At 54.9% G+C, this 17775-nt stretch overlaps 1 protein-coding gene across 1 annotated transcript; it reads right to left on the reverse strand.

Annotated features, from left to right (window-relative positions):
- Nucleotides 1-956: 956 nt before the first annotated feature.
- On the reverse strand, nucleotides 957-8879 carry LOC129684955 (keratin, type II cytoskeletal 71). The gene is made up of 9 exons (XM_055618232.1): nucleotides 8436-8879; nucleotides 6511-6725; nucleotides 5486-5546; nucleotides 4980-5075; nucleotides 4524-4688; nucleotides 4214-4339; nucleotides 2655-2875; nucleotides 2536-2570; nucleotides 957-1673 (listed from the first exon to the last, which is right to left on the reverse strand). The coding sequence occupies exons 1-9, from the start codon at nucleotides 8877-8879 to the stop codon at nucleotides 1471-1473; spliced, it is 1566 nt and encodes a 521-aa protein (XP_055474207.1). The 3' UTR covers nucleotides 957-1470.
- Between the last annotated feature and the right edge of the window lie 8896 nt (nucleotides 8880-17775).

The following is a 17775-nucleotide window of genomic DNA, read 5'->3' on the forward strand; positions in this document are numbered from 1 at the left end:
ACACACACACACACACACACACACACACACACACACACACACACACCTCGCCTTGCCAGCTAAGGACTCTAGCTTGAAGGCTGCCTCCTATATGGAGGACTTTCCAGACTGGCTCCACAGCCTTGCTCCAAACCACAGTCACTACTTTGAACACTGGACCAGCTGCCCAACCCACTCAGCCTTTCTTTGCTCTCCCACGTGCCCCCTCTCCATCCCAGCCCCATACCTCTAACCTTCTGGGTAACCAGCCCCTGCCTAGCCCCAAACAGCACTGTTAAATGGTTATCCTGCAAACAAATGTTTCCACAGACTTCACGGGCTCTGGCTCTCCATGGCCCGCAAACACGCCACCCCTCGGCTGCCCCCGTCCCTCTCCAGCCACACAGTTGGCCTAGGGAGTCTGTCTGTCTGCCCGCCAAGCTCTCCTCCTCCGTACAAGAGTGACCACTCCGCAGGAGTGGCCATCGTGGCATCAGCCAACAAGAGCGTGCCCTAGGAGGTGCCAACTCCAGCCTCAGTCTCCAGGGAGAGCTGCCTGCTCCATCTTGGCACAAAGCCGGGGATATGGAGTCTCACCAGCTCCCCTCTCCCAGGAGGCTTAGCACAGTGAAGAGCAGGGCAGCTGCAGACACCTGCCTGCTGCCAGGAAAGACCCCAGGAGTCAGAGTTCCTGCCAGGACACAGCCACAGACCCGGGGCACAGACACCCTCCTGCCCTCAGCCTCTCCTCCTTCCAGACTGCTCTCTGTATCCCCATCTGCAGCCCCAGGGAGGAGCCGTCCTCTGCCCAGTGTGCTCACACTGTTCAGTTCTGCTCCACAGAGAACACTGTTGCCCAATCAACCCACAGGGGCACGCTTGCACGTGACTGTATTTGTGCCATGTGTGTGCCTGTTTACATGAGCGTGACCTACGCTCACTCTGAATAGTCGGAGACTAAGCCATCAGATTGCACTGTTTATTGTGGATGCAACAGGGAGGGCGTTAAAGAATACAAGAGAAGCCACGGTGTCCCCTTTCCTCTGGTTCTGGGTGCAGGAAAGTGAAGCCAGAGTCCCGCTGTTCTGAGTGGTCCCACTCAGAGTGAGGCTGCCGCGGGCGGGTGGCCGGGGCCCCCTCAGTCGGTTCTCTGTTAGTCTTCCTTTGGGCATAGCTAGCTTCTGTCATAGGCAGGAGCTCAGATAAAAGCTCAGCAGATGACAAAGCCCCGATGGAGACCCAAGAGGCCAGGCAGTATGGTGAGGACGAAGGCAAAGGCTGGAGGGAAAGACATGCTGGACCTGAGCTGAAGCTGGGAACTGCCTGGGGTCTATCAGAGCTGCACCACACATGGCAGCCCAGAGCTACCCAGGCTCAGAACGTTGGCAGAAGACAAATCCAGGGGCCCGGGGGTGGAACAAGGGAGTAGGAGGGCGGACAGTAGGCTGGGGAGCAGAGCGCCTGAGGGAGAAAGGCCACAGGAAGCCTTCTCTACCGGCCGCCTTTCTTGGAGGGGGTGCTCAGGTTGGAGCCCTTCGTTAGGGCGTCCTTGTAGTCGCTGGCGCTGCCCCGGCTCCTGCTCTCCCCGCCGCGGACGCTGCACACTCCAGAAATGCAGCTGGTGCTGTTGGCCACGTAGCCACCGCTCACTGTGCTGGGCCGGAAGCCGCTGCCGCTGGTGCTGCTGATAATGGCTGCAGGGAAGAGTTAGATTCAGACCCACTCAGGCGGAGCCAAGGAGGGGGCTCTCCTTCCCCCCAAAGCAGACAGGGCTCTGTGAGAACGTGACCATAGTCATTTCCTTACCCTGGGGAGACTGTTCCAAAGACACCTCCCCCGAGCTCCCCACATGTCAACTTACTCACCGTGGCTGCGTGTGTGGCTGAGTCTTGCTGCACTAACAGTCAAGCCCATCGCCCTCAACCAGGTACCCGAGTGCCCACATGTCTCAGGCGCCCACCGCTGCCCCAACCTCTTTCTCCTGCTGGCTCCCCGTGGATGGCAATCAAGATCCCAGATCCAGCCCTGCCAGCTTGCAGTGCTCCTCCTGCAGTTTCTTCACCCTCGCCTAAATCCCCAGTGCAGATCTGACTGTAACTGCAAACCCAGCCTTGAAAGCCTAACCCACACCCTACGCAAACACATCATTTTCTTAGAATTTGTCTTTTGTTTCCCCATCTCCTGAGGCAGAGGCTCTCCCTTATTGCCACCCACCATCTCTTGTGGCAGAGGCTATCCCTTGCTGCCATTCCCCATCTCTTGTGGCAGAGGCTATCCCTTGCTGCCATTCCCCATCTCCTGAGGCAGAGGCTCTTCCTTATTGCCACCCACCATCTCTTGTGGCAGAGGCTCTCCCTCGCTGCCACCCCCTAGGAGGCAGAGTGATGAAGATGAAAGGGTCCTGGGGTAACAGGAAGTTGGGAGACCTGCCCTCACGCTCCCTGACCTCAGACTTTCCTTTCCGCTTCTCAGAGCCCTCATCTAGAGGAACGGGTGTGGTGGAGGCCCTTCCAGTGTGCAGTGGCCATGACTCAGGTCCCAGCCCCAGGTACTCACAGATGCTGACTGGAGAAGGGTACTCTCCTGACATCCTAGTAAAGAGAAAGGTACAGTTAGAAGGGCCATCCCACCGCACCCTCCAAGCATGGGCAGCCCAGCTGACACACTCCGCCCACCTGCACTCCTCGCCCTCCAGCAGCTTGCGGTAGGTGGCGATCTCCATGTCCAGCGCCAGCTTCAGGCTCATCAGCTCCTGGTACTCGCGCAACATCCGTGCCAGCTCCTCCTTGGCCTGGTGCAGGGCACCTTCCAGCTCGTCCAGCTTGGCCCGGGCGTCCTTGAGGGCACTGTCTCCTCGCTGCTCGGCATCAGCAATGGCCGTCTCCAGGTTAGCAGCCTACGCATGGAAGTCAAGAAGCTAGAAAACTGGAGGAGGTGTGGGCGTTATCTGCAGCCAAACCCCTCACATAAGCTCCATTGTATGCACACCACGCTTCTGCTCAGGCTGGAAGGGGCCCGTCAAGCCCTCCTGGATTTCAGCCGTGTGCCTGTTCCCAGACGCCTGTGGTGAGGCGGGGAGCATGCTCCCTGCCCTCTGGAGACCATAGCCACTTCGGGGTGCACAGACACTGGTTGCCAGGCTGCACAGTGAGGAAGCAAGAGGCTTTCTATTCTTGGTTGGCTTAGGGCCTGAGAGGAGCGGTATTACAAGAAAATGTGCTAGAATCCAGCAGCTGGAAGCAGTGACAGCTCCTGCCCAGATGCACAGCCTACAGACGAGGGTCACAGCAAGGAGATTCTCCAGGAATGACAAGCATTTGCCAGGTGCTCACTGTGTGCCCGGGACCACCGTCCCGTGTGCCCAGCACCTCCACCCTGTGTACCCAGCAGCTCTCTGCTCAGCACTCCGCTCAGCCTCCTTTCATTTGACCCACCTGTGAAGGAAGCGGGGCTGACTTACACACGTGGCCACAGAATTGTGTTAAAGCCCATGGGAAGAACATGGGATGAGGTCTGCAGCCACGAACCCCACAGCCGCGCCACACCGCCTCTTACCCCACAGCCGCGCCACACCGCCTCTTACCCCACAGCCGCGCCACACCGCCTCTTATCTGACACACAGAGAACGGGCCTTTGTAGGGATTAGACCTGATGGGACTGTAGGCACTGCTGTCGTCTGCTCTCGGCAGCTCTGTCCCCTGCTGCTAACTGCTGTGTTAGTTCTTTCCTGGGGCTCCCTGAGCCCACTTTTTCTTTTCGGCCATTTCAGTGACATTTACTAAGCTACTGCTATGTGTAGCTACAGCTCAAGCAGCTGAGGGGCATGGAGCAGCCAGTGCCCTGACTCCTTTCAGCCTGGGGAGCTGGGGGGTCAGGCAACTGTCCAGGAGAAACTGCCAAAAGCTGCAAACAGATGGGGGAGCATAGCCTGGGGAGCTGGAGGGTCAGGCAACTGTCCATGAGAAACTGCCAAAAGCTGCAAACAGATGGGGGAGCATAGCCTGGGGGAGGAGGCCGCAGCCCAGCCTGTAAGTCAGGGCAGGCTTCTGGAGGGAGGACAGACTTCCAAAGGGAAGGCGCTTGGAGAGAGTAGGAAAGAGAGGTCCCCAGAGACGCCCAAGAGCTGGAGGGCAGGGGCCTCAATGGCATCTTCTCTTGATGCTGGAGCCACCTGGGAAGCTCACACGCCCCCCACTGGGTGCACTGCCCCTGGCCACGAGCCAGTGTCCCTCACCTGCTTCTTGGCATTCTCGATCTCTGAGCGGAGTCTCTGGATGAACCGGGTTAGCTCAGTGATTTCATTCTTGGTGTTTTTGAGGTCATCCCCATGTCGGCCGGCTGCCAGCTGCAGCTCCTGGAACTGGAAATTCCAAAGCACAGCGATGGGTAAGGGTGATAGCGTGGCGTCTGTGAGGCCCCTGCGTCCCTGAGTGAAGGGTTGCGGCACGGGGGCATGGCAGACTCTGGTCTTGGCATTGTCACTCATCAGCCTTCACACCACTCTCACCCCATCTGCCACCCCCGGCCCAACCTCAGCTCCTCACCTTGGTCTGGTACAGAGCCTCGGCCTCGGCCTTGCTCTTCAGGGCGATCTCCTCGTACTGGGCGCGGACCTCGTCAATGATGCTGTCCAGGTCCAGCTGCCGGTTGTTGTCCATGGAGAGGATGACAGACATGTCGCTGATGTGGGACTGGATCTGAGCCATCTCCTGCAGGGAGCATGGGCAGGAGAATACATCAGTTGACCACTGTCCGGTTCTAGCAGTGCCACTAGGGCCTGGCACACAAGGTTGTCAGCTTCATGTGCAAAGAGAATGCCTGGCTGAGCCCTAGGCAGAGTCTGCAGCCATGCAGTGAGGCCTTGGGGTAGAGAGGGGCTCTCAGGAATGACATGTGGGGTACATGGCTGACCTGGGGACCTTCCTCATAGCTGGCTTCTGTGACTCTCCCAGGCCCTCAGACACTGGCCACCCTGAAGAATGGGGTGTCAAGGGACTTACAGCTTCGAAGAGACACTTGAAGAATTTGATGTCCTGGTCCATGGAGTCCACCTTGGCCTGCAGCTCCACCTTGTTGGCATAAGCCGCATCCACATCCTGAAAGAACACCCAGAGATCCATGATCACCTCATGGGGCCATCTGGAAGGTGACCCTCAGCCCAGCCCAGCTGCCTGGCTGGATGAAGGAGACACTCTCTTCCCCTGTGTGGCTCCTGAGGAAGGAGGTGAAGGCCCCATCTCCCACCACCAGCAGGAATGCGGTTGCCCCACAGAAAGCGTTTCTCGGCCAGGCTTCTGGGAAAGTCCTCTACAGCACCTGTGCTGGGAAGCCCCTCACGCCGATTCATCCCACCATCCTTCCCGCATCTTCATTCCTTCCCCTGGACATCATGGTCCCCAGTCCCTAGTGGTTATTTCTGTATCCTCCCGTGTGGGGATGACGGCAGAGCATGCTGGTAGGCTCAGCCTCTCTGGCCAGATGCTGGCCTCAGGTCTGTCCTCCTCACCTTCTTCAGCAGCACAAATTCATTTTCTGCAGCCGTCCGTCGGTTGATCTCCTCCTCATACCTGTGGAAAGGCCAGGGATGTGAGCTTATATTCATTACCAAGAGCCCTGATGTTCCCAGGGGAGACCCTGAGTGCACAGATGAATGCCAGCCAGTGGGGCACAGAAAGTTAAAGGGCCAGCCAAGCAAGGAAGGCTTCCTGGGGGAGAGGAAGGTGGCCAAGTTTGGAAAAAGCGGAGGAAGCATGTAGAGTTACTGGCCTCCAGGGAACCTGGGAGGGTACAGGAAGCAAGCCACCTCACACCAAATTCGAGCTGTGCCTCAGGCTCCTGGGAGTTGGAAGCTCTGAGAATGTGTAACATTTGCCCATTGTCAGCCCCAAGCCAGAGCTGCCCAGATGCTTGGACATTTGTCCCCAGTGTCTAGACTGACACTGAGCACATTTGTACTGGCTGGTTGACACAAGCTAGTCGTCAGAGAGGGGGGAGCCTCAGCTGAGGAAATGCCTCCAATAGATCCAGCTCTAAGGCATTGCTCAGTTAGCAATCAATGGGGAAGGCCCAGCCCGTAGTGGGCAGAGCCATCCCTGGGCTGGTGTCCTGGGTTCTCTAAGAAAGCAGGCTGAGCAAGCCGTGAGGAGCAAGCCAGTAAGCAGCACCCTCCATGGCCTCTGCCTCAGTTCCTGCTCTAGGTTCCTGCCCTGCTTGAGTTCCTGTCCTGACTGATGAACAGCAATTCGGAAGTGTGAACCAAACAAACCCTTTCCTCTCCAACTTGTGTTTTATTGCAGCAGTAGAAACCTAAAGCTAACTAAACTAACAACTAACTAACTAACTAACTAACTAACTAACTAACTAACTAACTAACTAACTAACTAACTAAGACAACATTCCAGCTTTCTGAGATGGTTACTGCTTGCTATGGCCTAGAACACCACTCTCCACCTCCGAAACTTTGAAGCCAAACTTGCCAATCCCCTCAGAGGGACGGCCCACTGCCCTGCCACAGGCTCTCTCCCCACTCACTTCTTCTTGTAGTCCTCCACCACGTCACGCACGTTCCTCAGCTCGGAGTCCAGCCTCACCCTGTCACCAGAGAGTGTCTCCAGCTGCTTCCGCATGTTGCTGATGTAGCCCTCGAGGATGGGCTCCAGGTTGTTCTTGCAGTTGTTCAGGTCCAGCTGCTGCAGCAGCTCCCACTTGGTCTCCAGCACCTGGTTCTGCTGCTCTAGGAAGCGCACCTGGAACCCAGACCCAGCTGCTGTTGAGCCCACAGAATTCACCCTACGTGTCACGAAAGGTCCGTTATGCTCGGCACTCTGGCCGCCTCTTTTTCTTTACCCCTCTACAGTTGTGAAAGGTGGGCAAATGGCTAACTGTGATGCATGGACTAAAAGCTGGGGCAGGAAGATGTTTGGCTTCTTTCTAAGGTCTGAAGGTTTAGTCAAAGGCAGAACTCAGAACTAAACCCAGGCAAGTGTCCTTTCACTGTGGGGATCCAACCAGCCAGAGCCCACTGACACCAAGGCAAAGTGAGGCGTGAGCACCCTGACAGAGCAGAACAGGACCAAGCTGGGTGCGTCTGTCCCGAAAGGCCACCGGCTCTGAAGATGAGGCCCACCCGCACCTGATGCTATCTGTGTCAAAGTGCAGAGACCAGGGCATTCTGGGCATTTCAAATCCCCACACCAGGGCCCTGTCTCCTCTCACAGATGCCATCTCCCTTCTCCAGGCAGCTTTCATAGCTGTGGAACAAGGTGGACAGGCAGACAGAGCCTGACCCTCACCAGACCAGGGAACTCACTGGAAAGCATTGGCACGTACCCTCCTACCTGGCTCTGGGGAGCATAGTTTTTAAAAACTGGCTTCCTCCCCGGTGCCTATGAGCACAGGCATGTTTAAGCAAGGCTTTGAACACAGCACATGGGAAGGCCACATGGAACTCTGCACTGAGGTGAGATTGTGCACTCAGCTGCTGGTCTCTAGCATGTCACCCAGCTCTTGGCTGGGTTGAACCAACCCTGGCTTCTTCCTGAGCTGAGTGCTAACCTCACCGAGGACACCATAGTTCCAGCACACCACTAGACGTGGCCAGATCACCAATGGGACTGGGCATCTCTCCTCTGCCCGAGGTTGAGAGGTTGTGGTTCTCCTGGGACCAAAACTCCTCAACAGCTGACCAGGCTCTGGGTCTCCTCATGCACCAGGAAGTCCTGAGGCTCCCATCAGGTCTTGTCCAGGTCTGAGTTTCCTCCGCTCCTCAGAACCCTTCCCCAGAGACAACAGCTGCCATTTGGGGAGGACTTAGTCCAGGCCAGGCCAGGCATACTGCCAAGACCTTCGCATGAGCTTTCTTTTCTAAACTGACACAAGCCCGGGAGGAAGGCAGTGGTTTCCACCCTAGAGGTAAGGACACAACAACCCAGAGGAAACAAGTGATTCCCGACAAAGCCTGCCAACCTGACTCCAGAGCTCCTCTGCCCCTACCCTGAAGGAGTAATGGCCCTTGACCACCAAACAAACACCCACAGTGGAGACACCCTTTAGCCCAAAGGGCCTGCTGTGACCACTCATGCCCTGACCCACAGCCAGGTGACTGGGGTTCGAGGTCAGGTGCCTAAGAAGATAGGTGTCCTTCACCCTGAGGCTGATTCTCTCCCCATGGCCTGTGTGACCATGAGGCTTAGCAGTGGCACCACATCCCCAGAGCAAGGCCCGTATCTGTTCCCCACTTTCCTGTGGGTAGCCCTGAAAGCCTACGCCAGCAGACACTGCCGGGGTTTTCCCTCCAGACTACAGAGCAGCTTTTTACAAGATGCTAAGGAGACAGAATGGACCGATCCTGTGTGCTGGAGGTGTACCCGACTTCAACAGCTCTTGAGGACCTGAAGAAACGGCTCCAAGAGGAGGAGAGGAGAGCTGCTCCCGGGTCCGCTGCCCAGCTGGCTCACCTTGTCGATGAAGGAGGCGAACTTGTTGTTCAGGGCCTTGATCTGCTCCCGCTCCTGGGCGCGCACCTTCTGGATCTCGGGGTCCAGCTCCACATTGAGGGGGGCCAGGAGGCTTTCGTTGACTGTGACCTGGTGGATGCCTCCAGGTGGGCACACAGTGGGGCACACAGGCCCCAGCGCCACACTGCCAAAGATGCTGCCGGCGAAGCCGCTGGCCCGGTTCCGGCCAAATCCAAAACCTCCATTCTTCCCGCTGCCGCTGGCCATGTTGAGGGTGATGCTCCGGGCCCCTCCCAGGCTGTAGAGACTCCGGCTGCTGAAGCCCCCGCTGAGCCCTTTGCCCCCTGCCCGGTAGGAGGAGGCGCTGCCCCCAGACAGCACTGCGGAGCAGCCGCTGAAGCCCCTGCTGCCGGCTCCAGACTTGCAGGTGAATTGGCGGCTCATGTTGGTGTTCGAGGTGGGTACAGGTGCAGGAGGAAGGCAGATCCAGAAGGCTGGAATGGCTGTGGTGAGAACCAGCAGGTGCCTTTATATACGCTTGGCATGGGGCTGGCAGATGGGCAGTGGAGGGCTTAATTCGTGGGTTTGGCTTGCCTAGGAGCAAGAAGTCATTTTCTCCGTGCTGAGCCAGAGATCGGCCTCCCTGCCTCTGAGACAACATGAAACTGTGGGATTGCTGTGCTTGCAAACTTTGCTCTGGTAATTTGGGTCTTATCTAATTAACCCACTGTAATAAGGTAATTTGCCCCAGGCCACAGCCTCCTCAGGGGAATGTCGCTGGCCTTCTAACGTGTCTCTCAGATTCATCTCTGCAGTTGGCTCTCTCGGCAGGGGTCCAGAAGGTAGAGATGGTCTGGACGTTTTGGACAGAGCTGTCCACTAAGTACAAGGACTCTACCACAGCAGGGTCCTCTGTCCTAGAAAGGGGGATCCCGGCCAGGCAGCCATTCTCCCCAGGCCTCCTGCAGACATAAGCCATGGAGAGAAGCATCTCTTTTGGAGGACCAGGGTGTGGGACCCTATCTCTAGCAAGGGACCTGAGCAGCCCAGGCCACAATAGCTAGGAGCTCATGACCGCCATGTGCATATTACACTTCCTGGAGAGCTAGAAAATCCCCCACAGCACCTTAAGGGACAGGCCTTGTGGCTACGGGAGAAAATGAAAAGGCAAGAGCGAGGAGTTTGGTGGGGATTCAACTGCAGTAGGTAGAGAGGACAGACGGGATTGACATGGTCTGGGGAGTTCAAAGCCATGGGCACTCTGTTTCGTCATGCCCCTCTCTCTCTTGCCTTGTGTACTGCTTGTAAGGGCAGGAACCAGCAGGCAGCCATGTGCCCTAACTCCAGCTCCTGCTGCCCAGGCCAGAGAAGTGAGGAACCTGGGTGGAACCATTGCTAGAAGGCCAGACTTCACAACTCTAAGGCCAGAAAGCCTTCTGTGGGAGGACTGCTCTACAGCTGAGCGCCACACTGGGTTTGTTTGGTGTGCGCTCCTAGTGGCTCTGTCTGTGTCCCCTCCATCCCGGTCAGTGGCTCCCGCGATGGGCCCCAGTCCCCTCAGTGATCACCCCGTTTAGTCATGGCTACCTCACGCCTGGAGAATGGCCTCCCTCAAAGCCCTGCCAAGGGCCCACAGTGAGGTGAGGTTCTTAGCTGAGCAGGGTCCTAAAGGGAGAGAAATCTGGACACAGGGTGGGCAGGGGCTCTGTCTGGCTTCACTGGCCACGGGACGCACTCTCTCCTCTCCCCTGTTTTCCTTTCCACCCCTCATGCCAGACTGTGCTCATTGCTGGTATGAAAAGAGCACTTCCTCCACCCCTTTGCTCCCTGTCTTGCCTCCATCCTCCATCCATTCTCTCCACACACCATCTCTTATTCTCTCACACTCTACCCTCGACTCCTTGTGGGTCTTCCTGAACTGAAACAGCGGGCTCTGAGCTCGCCTCCCCTCTCTCAATCCCTGGCATGCTCTTGGATGCATTATCAGACAACGGCTATGGAAGCAACTTCCTCAGTGCTCCTCTGATGGCCGCATCATCCTAGCTTCCTTTTGTGAGGGCAACAGAGCGTCTCTAGACCAGAGAGACACCCAGCATGCCCCTCTCCCTTCCTGCCTCCTCTGTCCCTGTCTTAGCCTCCTCTGAGTGCCCACAGTATGTCTGTGTCATGCTGAAGGGCTTTTCAGTGCCCGCAGAGTACATCCCTGGCACAGAATCCCTGCCAATGTCATACACAGTCCCCAGACATACACAGCAGCACCCGTTCTCAGCCAGAAGTGTCCTTCATCCTCTGCTCTTGCCCACCAACTGTTCCTTGATTTTCCCTGTCCTCCCTTGGATGCCTCATCCTCGGGCCTCACGGTGAGGGTCTATGAGCCAGTGACGTCCCCTTCTGTGGACTCCTGGCAGTCCAAGACCAGCCCCTTCCCAGTAGGCAGCCCTTTGCTGGAGACGCAGTGAACACAGAGATGGAACGTTGGGGTTTTGTCTGCCTGGGGTGGCACCAGTAGCCTGGACCCCAGGGACCAGTTTCTGCCCCACCACTCTATTGGGCCTCTCTGGTCTCAGCTTCTCCCGGGGAGAACGGGACACTTGAGATTAGTGCGGGGTGGCAGGCGATGCACGTGTTATTCCCCAGGAAGTGGTCCCCAAGGCCTGAAACATACCTGATATCCATTAACCGGTGCTGGCGGCTAGAGAGCCGGAGGCTGGGCCTGCCTCCCCTCCGTCCTCTCCAGCTGGCATCTTTATCAGCACATTCCCACACGATGGCATCAGGTGCTGAGGACGGGGAAGGGGTGGTGACCGTACAAGCCCAGCCTCTCCCAGACCACTGATGATCCCAGAAAATTGACCATTACAAATAACAGTAATAATAAAACTCAGTAGGAAGCACTTTATAGCCGTTATGTCACATCTATTGGTGTCCGAGAACTTAGCAAGTATTTGTTGGACACATAACCAACTTCTGATGGAGATGGTCCAAAGTACCCTGCCCCCGAAGAGCTTGTTCTCACTGTCCCCACAAAGGCAAGTGTCCCTGAGAGAAACAGCTCAGTAGATTATTACCAAGTCATTTACACAGTGGTGTGAATTAGTCAATCAGATACTGGCCATTAGGAATGAAACGCCCCGTGTTGTTGATGAGGATGATAATAGAGGAGGAAGCCAGAGAGCTGGACCACCCACAGGAAGGGTGGGCCCAGATGGGCACCTGGGATGTCTACTTTTTGCTAGAGGGGAAAGGGAGGGAGCAAAGAAAACCAGAATGGAGTTCACCAAGAGTACAAAGGATCTGCCTTTGCCCCTGCATTAGTGAGAGCTAGAGAGAATGGGGGGGGAGCCAGACCCCCTACTGTGGGGTCCTATGGTCTGGGTTGGAGACCTCACCCACCTGCCCCCATGCAGGTGTCTGTCTGTGGGACAACTGACTTCTGAGTGATGCTCTGCCATCCATGCGTGTCTTACGGACATAGCATTGCCCACCTGTAAAACGGGGAAGGGGAAAGACAACTATGAGGTCATAAAATCAAACCCTGAAGATAGCAGGAAGATCTGGCTTGGACATCCAAGGAAAAGGCCTGTGCCTTATCCGATCAGCTTTCTCTGCGAAGCTCTTGGTTTTATACTCAGCTCTCTTGTTTACTTGAGTGAAGTGTAGTTTTCTCTGCATCTCTGCTTCCACATGTGTGGTGACAGTCGTGTTTGTTTGTGCCCCATGGCTTTGGGTGGTGTGTCTGCTGTGCCTTTCCAGAGGTCTTGGGTCAATAAACCTCTTAAAAGACAATCTCTGAGGGAGGCATGAGTCCATGAGATGCAGCTTCATGGTTAGAGAGGGAAGGAGCAAAGAGGCAAAGCTCGGGAGACTGAATGTGCGCTGCTGCCTGCAGGAGAGGCTTGGGGTTCAATCTTTCAAGGAAAGAAGGATTGAACTGGCTGTTCTGAGAAGTCGGGGAAGCAGCCCAGGATGGTGAGACACGGGTCATTTGTGAGGAAAAGACCCACTAGGCTGAGGTGGTTGTGGATGGAGGGTGACCGTGGGTAGAGAATGTCCAGATCTGGGGCTGCTCATGAGGCAGGAAGCCCGAGAGAGCCTAGACAGCGTGCATCTGCGGAGGCAGAATCTGTGTGGGTGGGATTGGGGGTGGGAGTGGCCAGAGGCAGCAGGACAGGGGCAGGTGGGTCTCTGAGCAAAGTAATTATCTCCAAAATTAGAGAAAATGAGCTGGGCTGTTTGGATGACATCAGCTGAGGCCCTCCAGCCCTCCTGGGCTGAAGGATCAGGTTGTGAGTATGTCGAAGGTGAATCCCCAAAAGTGGTCTCACCCTGAGTCAGCTGGGCCGGCTGCCATCCCCGGACACTTGGCCAGGGCAGGAGAGGTGCTCAGCAGCTTTGGCACTCAAGGCCAGATGTGAGCTCACCCGAGGAGCTGGGTAGGAAGGACAGGGAGTGTTCTGGTGACAGCCCTGCTCCCAGAGCCTTGCACTGCGAGAACCGTCATTCAGGCCTGCCCTGGCTCCTGCCACCTCCATCAGCTCTCTGGCCAGGCACTTCCATTGAGCATACTTGACCAGCTCCATCTTTTCCTCACCCCACACCTCTGACACAGTGTGTCGACGTGGGACTCGGAAGGAACGTGTCATAGTCTCACCCAGGCCACTCATGGCCTACCTAACAGTGGGTAGGCCTTCTGCCTTCCTATGCCTCTGTTTCCACATCCCTAAGGATGGGGACACCAACATCTGGTCCACCTCCTCCCCGAGGAGGTACCTTGTAAATAATAATAAGGATGAAGATGACTGTGACTTGCTGGCTAACCCTTAGTCAGGGTTCATGCTGTAAGCACCTCACATATGAATTCTTTTAATCCCTACAACAGCCCTGAAGGCCGGCACTATTATTACCCCGATTCTTAAATGAGACAGTAATGCTCAAGGAAGTTAGGCAACTTCCTCGAGGTGGTACAGCGGGTGAGGAGCTGCACGGTTGCTTGGTTGCTGGTGGCAAGGCTGCGGCTTGTGACCTGGACCTCTCATAGCCTGGCTGTCTGTACCATGGATGCCTGGAGCAGATGGCCCCCCTGGGCCCAGTTCTCACCTCCCAGAGCCTCCGGGTTGCCTAACTCTCAACCTGCAATGGTAAACACCCAGCTATTTGGATCCTGTCCCTCCATGCCTGAGCACCTGTCTCAGCTCCGATGTCTCATTTCATCACTTTTCAGTGTCTTCTTGCTCAGTAATAGCCCTGGCGCAGGAGGCAGTGGCTCCAGCTGGTGACAGGGGAGGCGATCATGCATCCTTCCACCCATCATCCCTGACACCGTGAAAGCAGGAGAGGGTTGAGAGGCTGCTCCTTCCCAGAGGACTCACTCAGCATTTGTCAGCATGGCCTCTCCATGACAGGCATCTACCCTACACAGGGACAGAGGAAGACAGCCCACCTCAGGGACCGCTCATCTCCGCTGAAGCCTGAGAGGAGAGAAGGTTCCAGCAGTGGTTGGGGCCTGTGTTCACCTTAGCTGGCTGCCACGCGGATTGAGAATCTCTGCCACAGTGGACCTTAAATGCCTGATCTAAAGGGCTGGGAAGGCAGAGCAGTGAGCAAAGTGCTTGCCATACAAATTCAGATCCTGCTCATCCTCACAGAAACCAGGCCTGGTGAGATGTTCCTGCGACCACAGCACTGGGGGCTGGAGACAGCGGGATCCTAGGGGCTTGCTGGTCAATCAACCTGGCTAAATCCAACTGATGGACTCCAAGTTCAAGGAGATGATGGATGGATGGACAGGTGGAAGGATGGATGGATAGATAGATAGATAGATAGATAGATAGACAGATAGATAGATAGTGTGGAGAGCAATAGACAGACACCTGAACTTGAACTATGGCCTCCACATATGTGTGCCAACCTGTACACACAAACACACAGACTCACATGTGAACATGTGCACAGGCACACACATCCTAGTCCGAGCTCAGGGCCGAGGCCACAGTTCTGACTGATGAGAGAAATATGGTAGTTGTCAGCTTCTTCTGACCACCTCAGCTCACATTCATCAAGGCGAAGGCAGGCATTGGGCTCCTACCTGTCCTCCAAAGCCTGAGACCCAGGTAGCCAGCTAACCAAGCCAGTGATCTGGTGATCTGGTGATCCGGTGATCTGGTAAGGGAACCTGAGGCTGCCTCACCTGACCATAGCCAGTGTCCTGGCCGTCAGTGACTAGCTTGCCCTGCCCTAGGCCAGTTGAATAGAGGGCACCTAGTCTGTGTGTCCTAGCGGCCCTCGGTGGTCTCCCGGTCTATGCCAGATGGGCTTCGATGAATGGTGGGAGACCAGGGGACTTCAAGGACAGCTTCTCCGGGCTCTTTACCGTAACACTCCCACGTTCAGGTCAGAGTTTCATTGAAATGGAATCTGTTGACCATAAAACTAACCATTTTGGTGAACAACTAAGTGACGTTTTTATGACCCCTGTGACATAGACCTGTGCCTAGTTTCAAAACGTTCCCTCACCCCCAAAGGGAGCCAGCGCCCACTGCCAGCAACCCACTCCTCCCCATTTCCGTCTGTCCAGACGTCCGAATCTGGACACTTCCTATGGACAGCTCACGCAATGGCAGGACCAAGTTTTCCTTTTCTTTTATTTAGCAATGATTTTTCTCCTCTAGGAGTCACTCACATTGTAACAGATAGTGCTACAGTGTTTCTTTTCATGGATTAAAAAAACAAAACAAAACAAAACCCATGTAAGTATATGCTGAACCTCAGTCTTAGCTCTTCATTCACAGATGGATGTTTGGCTGTTTTGGATGGTACTGCTCTGAGTTTCTCCATTATATATACTGTTGAAATATCTGATTTCGGTTCCTTTCCATGTGTCTCTAGGAGTGGACTTACTGGCACATGGCAATCCTTGTCTTTATTTTATTATTTTGCATGTATGAGTGTTTGCTCTGTGTGTATGTATGTGTACCGCATGCATGCCTGGTGCCTGCTGAGGTCAGAAGAGAGCCATGGACCCCCTGGAACGGGAGTACGGATGGTTCTGAGCCTCCATATGGATGCTGGGAATTGAACCTAGGTCTTTTGCAAGAGTAGCAAGTACTGTTAACCGCTGAGCCAACTCTCCATCCCTGCCAGGGCCATACAGAGACTCTAACCTCTGTGCCAAGCTTAATGGCACATGCCCCTAAACCCACTTATTGGGAGGCAGAGGCAGACAGATCTCTGGCTAGCCTGGTCAACATAGAGAGTTCCAGGCTAGCTAGGGCTGCGTACTGAAGCCCTGTCTCAAAACAAAGCCAAAAGCACAAAAAGTTTCAGCTTCTCTACATCCTTACCAATGTCTGTTATTTCCTTATATATTAATATATTTAATAATATAACTGTCTTATAAAGTGTAAATTGTGGGTTTGATCCCTCCTCTCCATAAAGTCTAATTATGTTGAGCATGTTTTCAGGTGCTCACTGGCTGTATGTTGAGCATGTTTTCATATGCTCACTGGCCGTGTGTATACTTTCTTTAGATGAAAAGCCATTAAAGTCCTTTGCACACTTCTTTTTTTTAAGAAATTATGATTTTTAATTGTGGGGAGGGTTGTACATGTGGACGCAGGTGCATGAAGAGGCCAGAGGCTTTGGGCCCCAGAAGCTAGAATTACAGGTGGCTGTGAACCACCTGATGTGGAGCTGGGAATCGAGTCTGGGTCCTGGGAAGAGTAGTATGTGCTCCTAACTGCTGGGCCATCTTGCAGCCCCTTTGCTCCTTTCTTCACTAGGCTGTCCTTGTCCTGTTGAGTCGCAAGAGTTCCGCTCTGGTCAGAGCACCAAGCCCTGGCTAGAAACGAGTCATCTGCAGGTTGCCTTTTCTCCATCTGCAGGTTGCCTTTTTCCTTAAAACCTCACCTGCCCGCAAGGTTTTCGTGGCTGGAGAGGGGGGCCTTACTGTTTACCTCAAGGTGGCCTCGAACTCACGATCCTTTTACATTAGCCTCTCAAACATAACACACACCATCACGCCCCACTCCTCCCACTTTCTCCGTAGTGTTAGATGTATATCAGTGTCCTATGCCCTGAAGTGCTCCCCAAAGAGGGAGGGGGAGACCGTGAGACTTGGGGAGTCTTGAAACTTATCAGACCCAAAAAGTTCCAACAGCCTCAAGGCCACCCGCAGTTATCACAGGAGTAAACAGCCACTGAGGAGAGACACCTGTCCTGTGGGACTGACTGCAGCTGGGCAGGGTGCTCCAGAGGCCCGGCTCTCCTGGCCCAGCACCCGCGCTGGCGTGGGCTTTTGGTGACTTAGCCATGCTCCTGCATGTAACTCCTCCCTTGTACCCCTGCTGGAACTCCCTGTAAACCTACTGGCTCACTAAGATGGACTCTCTTCTTTAGTCTGTCATCAGTGCCCTACCTGGGCTGAGGTGTTTGCTCACACCTCCCCAGGAAGTGTGAACTGTTAACTTGGCCCAAAGCCTTACCACAATGCTGGCCGTAGTGGTTCACACCTATAATCCCAGTGCTTGAAGAAGGTAGAGAGTTGTGAGTTTAAGACCAGCCTGGGCTACAGAGGCCTTGTCTCAAATAAGACAAAACAAAATAAAACAAAGCAACCTCTTCTAATTGTTTTTAAACTTTCTTGAATCCCAGGAGTTTATCTATTTTGTCTCATCTACCCCTGATCCCAGAGTTACACAAATCTTCCCTTTTCCTTTCCTCTGAGAGCTCTGTGGCTTTAACTGCTGCATTTGTGTGTTGCGTACATTTGATTTATTTTGTAGATGATATGAGAGACGCAAGCGCATCGCTTGGAGTATTTCTACCTCTCCCAGAAAGCATCCTGAAGTGGCTTTCCCAGCAGCCCCCTGGGCTGGCCGCCAGCTACTCACCAGGGCTGTGCAAATGTAAGGAGGGTCACATTGTCTTTAGGCAGCGGGACATTTGGAGAGATCGACAGACTGGCAGATGTGCACCTCTGACACTGCTCAAAGGCAGCTTGTTGCACATACAGCAGAGATTTAGAGCCCTTAGGTCATGCAAGGGAGGGGAAGATGGTGCCAGTCTTAAGAATACCCCACAGTAAGCCAGGACCTGCTGGGCAGGACCAGAGACAGGCAACGTCTGCCTGCTGGACTTACGGCAATGGCACCGTAGAGTCGGGAAGTCCTGGAGATCACAGCCCCGGAGAGAGGACCAAGGGCTGAACATAGCCACAGTCCTCGCAAACACCAGACTCATCTGCTGCCTTACTGAGGACCATGACCTTGACATCCCTTCCCTAAAGGTGGTGACAATCGTGGCATTCCAGTGAGAAGTCATCAACCCTGCTGCCTGCCAGGCC

Source organism: Psammomys obesus, unplaced genomic scaffold, assembly GCF_907164565.1.
Source record: "Psammomys obesus unplaced genomic scaffold, mPsaObe1.curated_primary_1811, whole genome shotgun sequence".
Taxonomy (NCBI): Eukaryota; Metazoa; Chordata; class Mammalia; order Rodentia; family Muridae; genus Psammomys; species Psammomys obesus.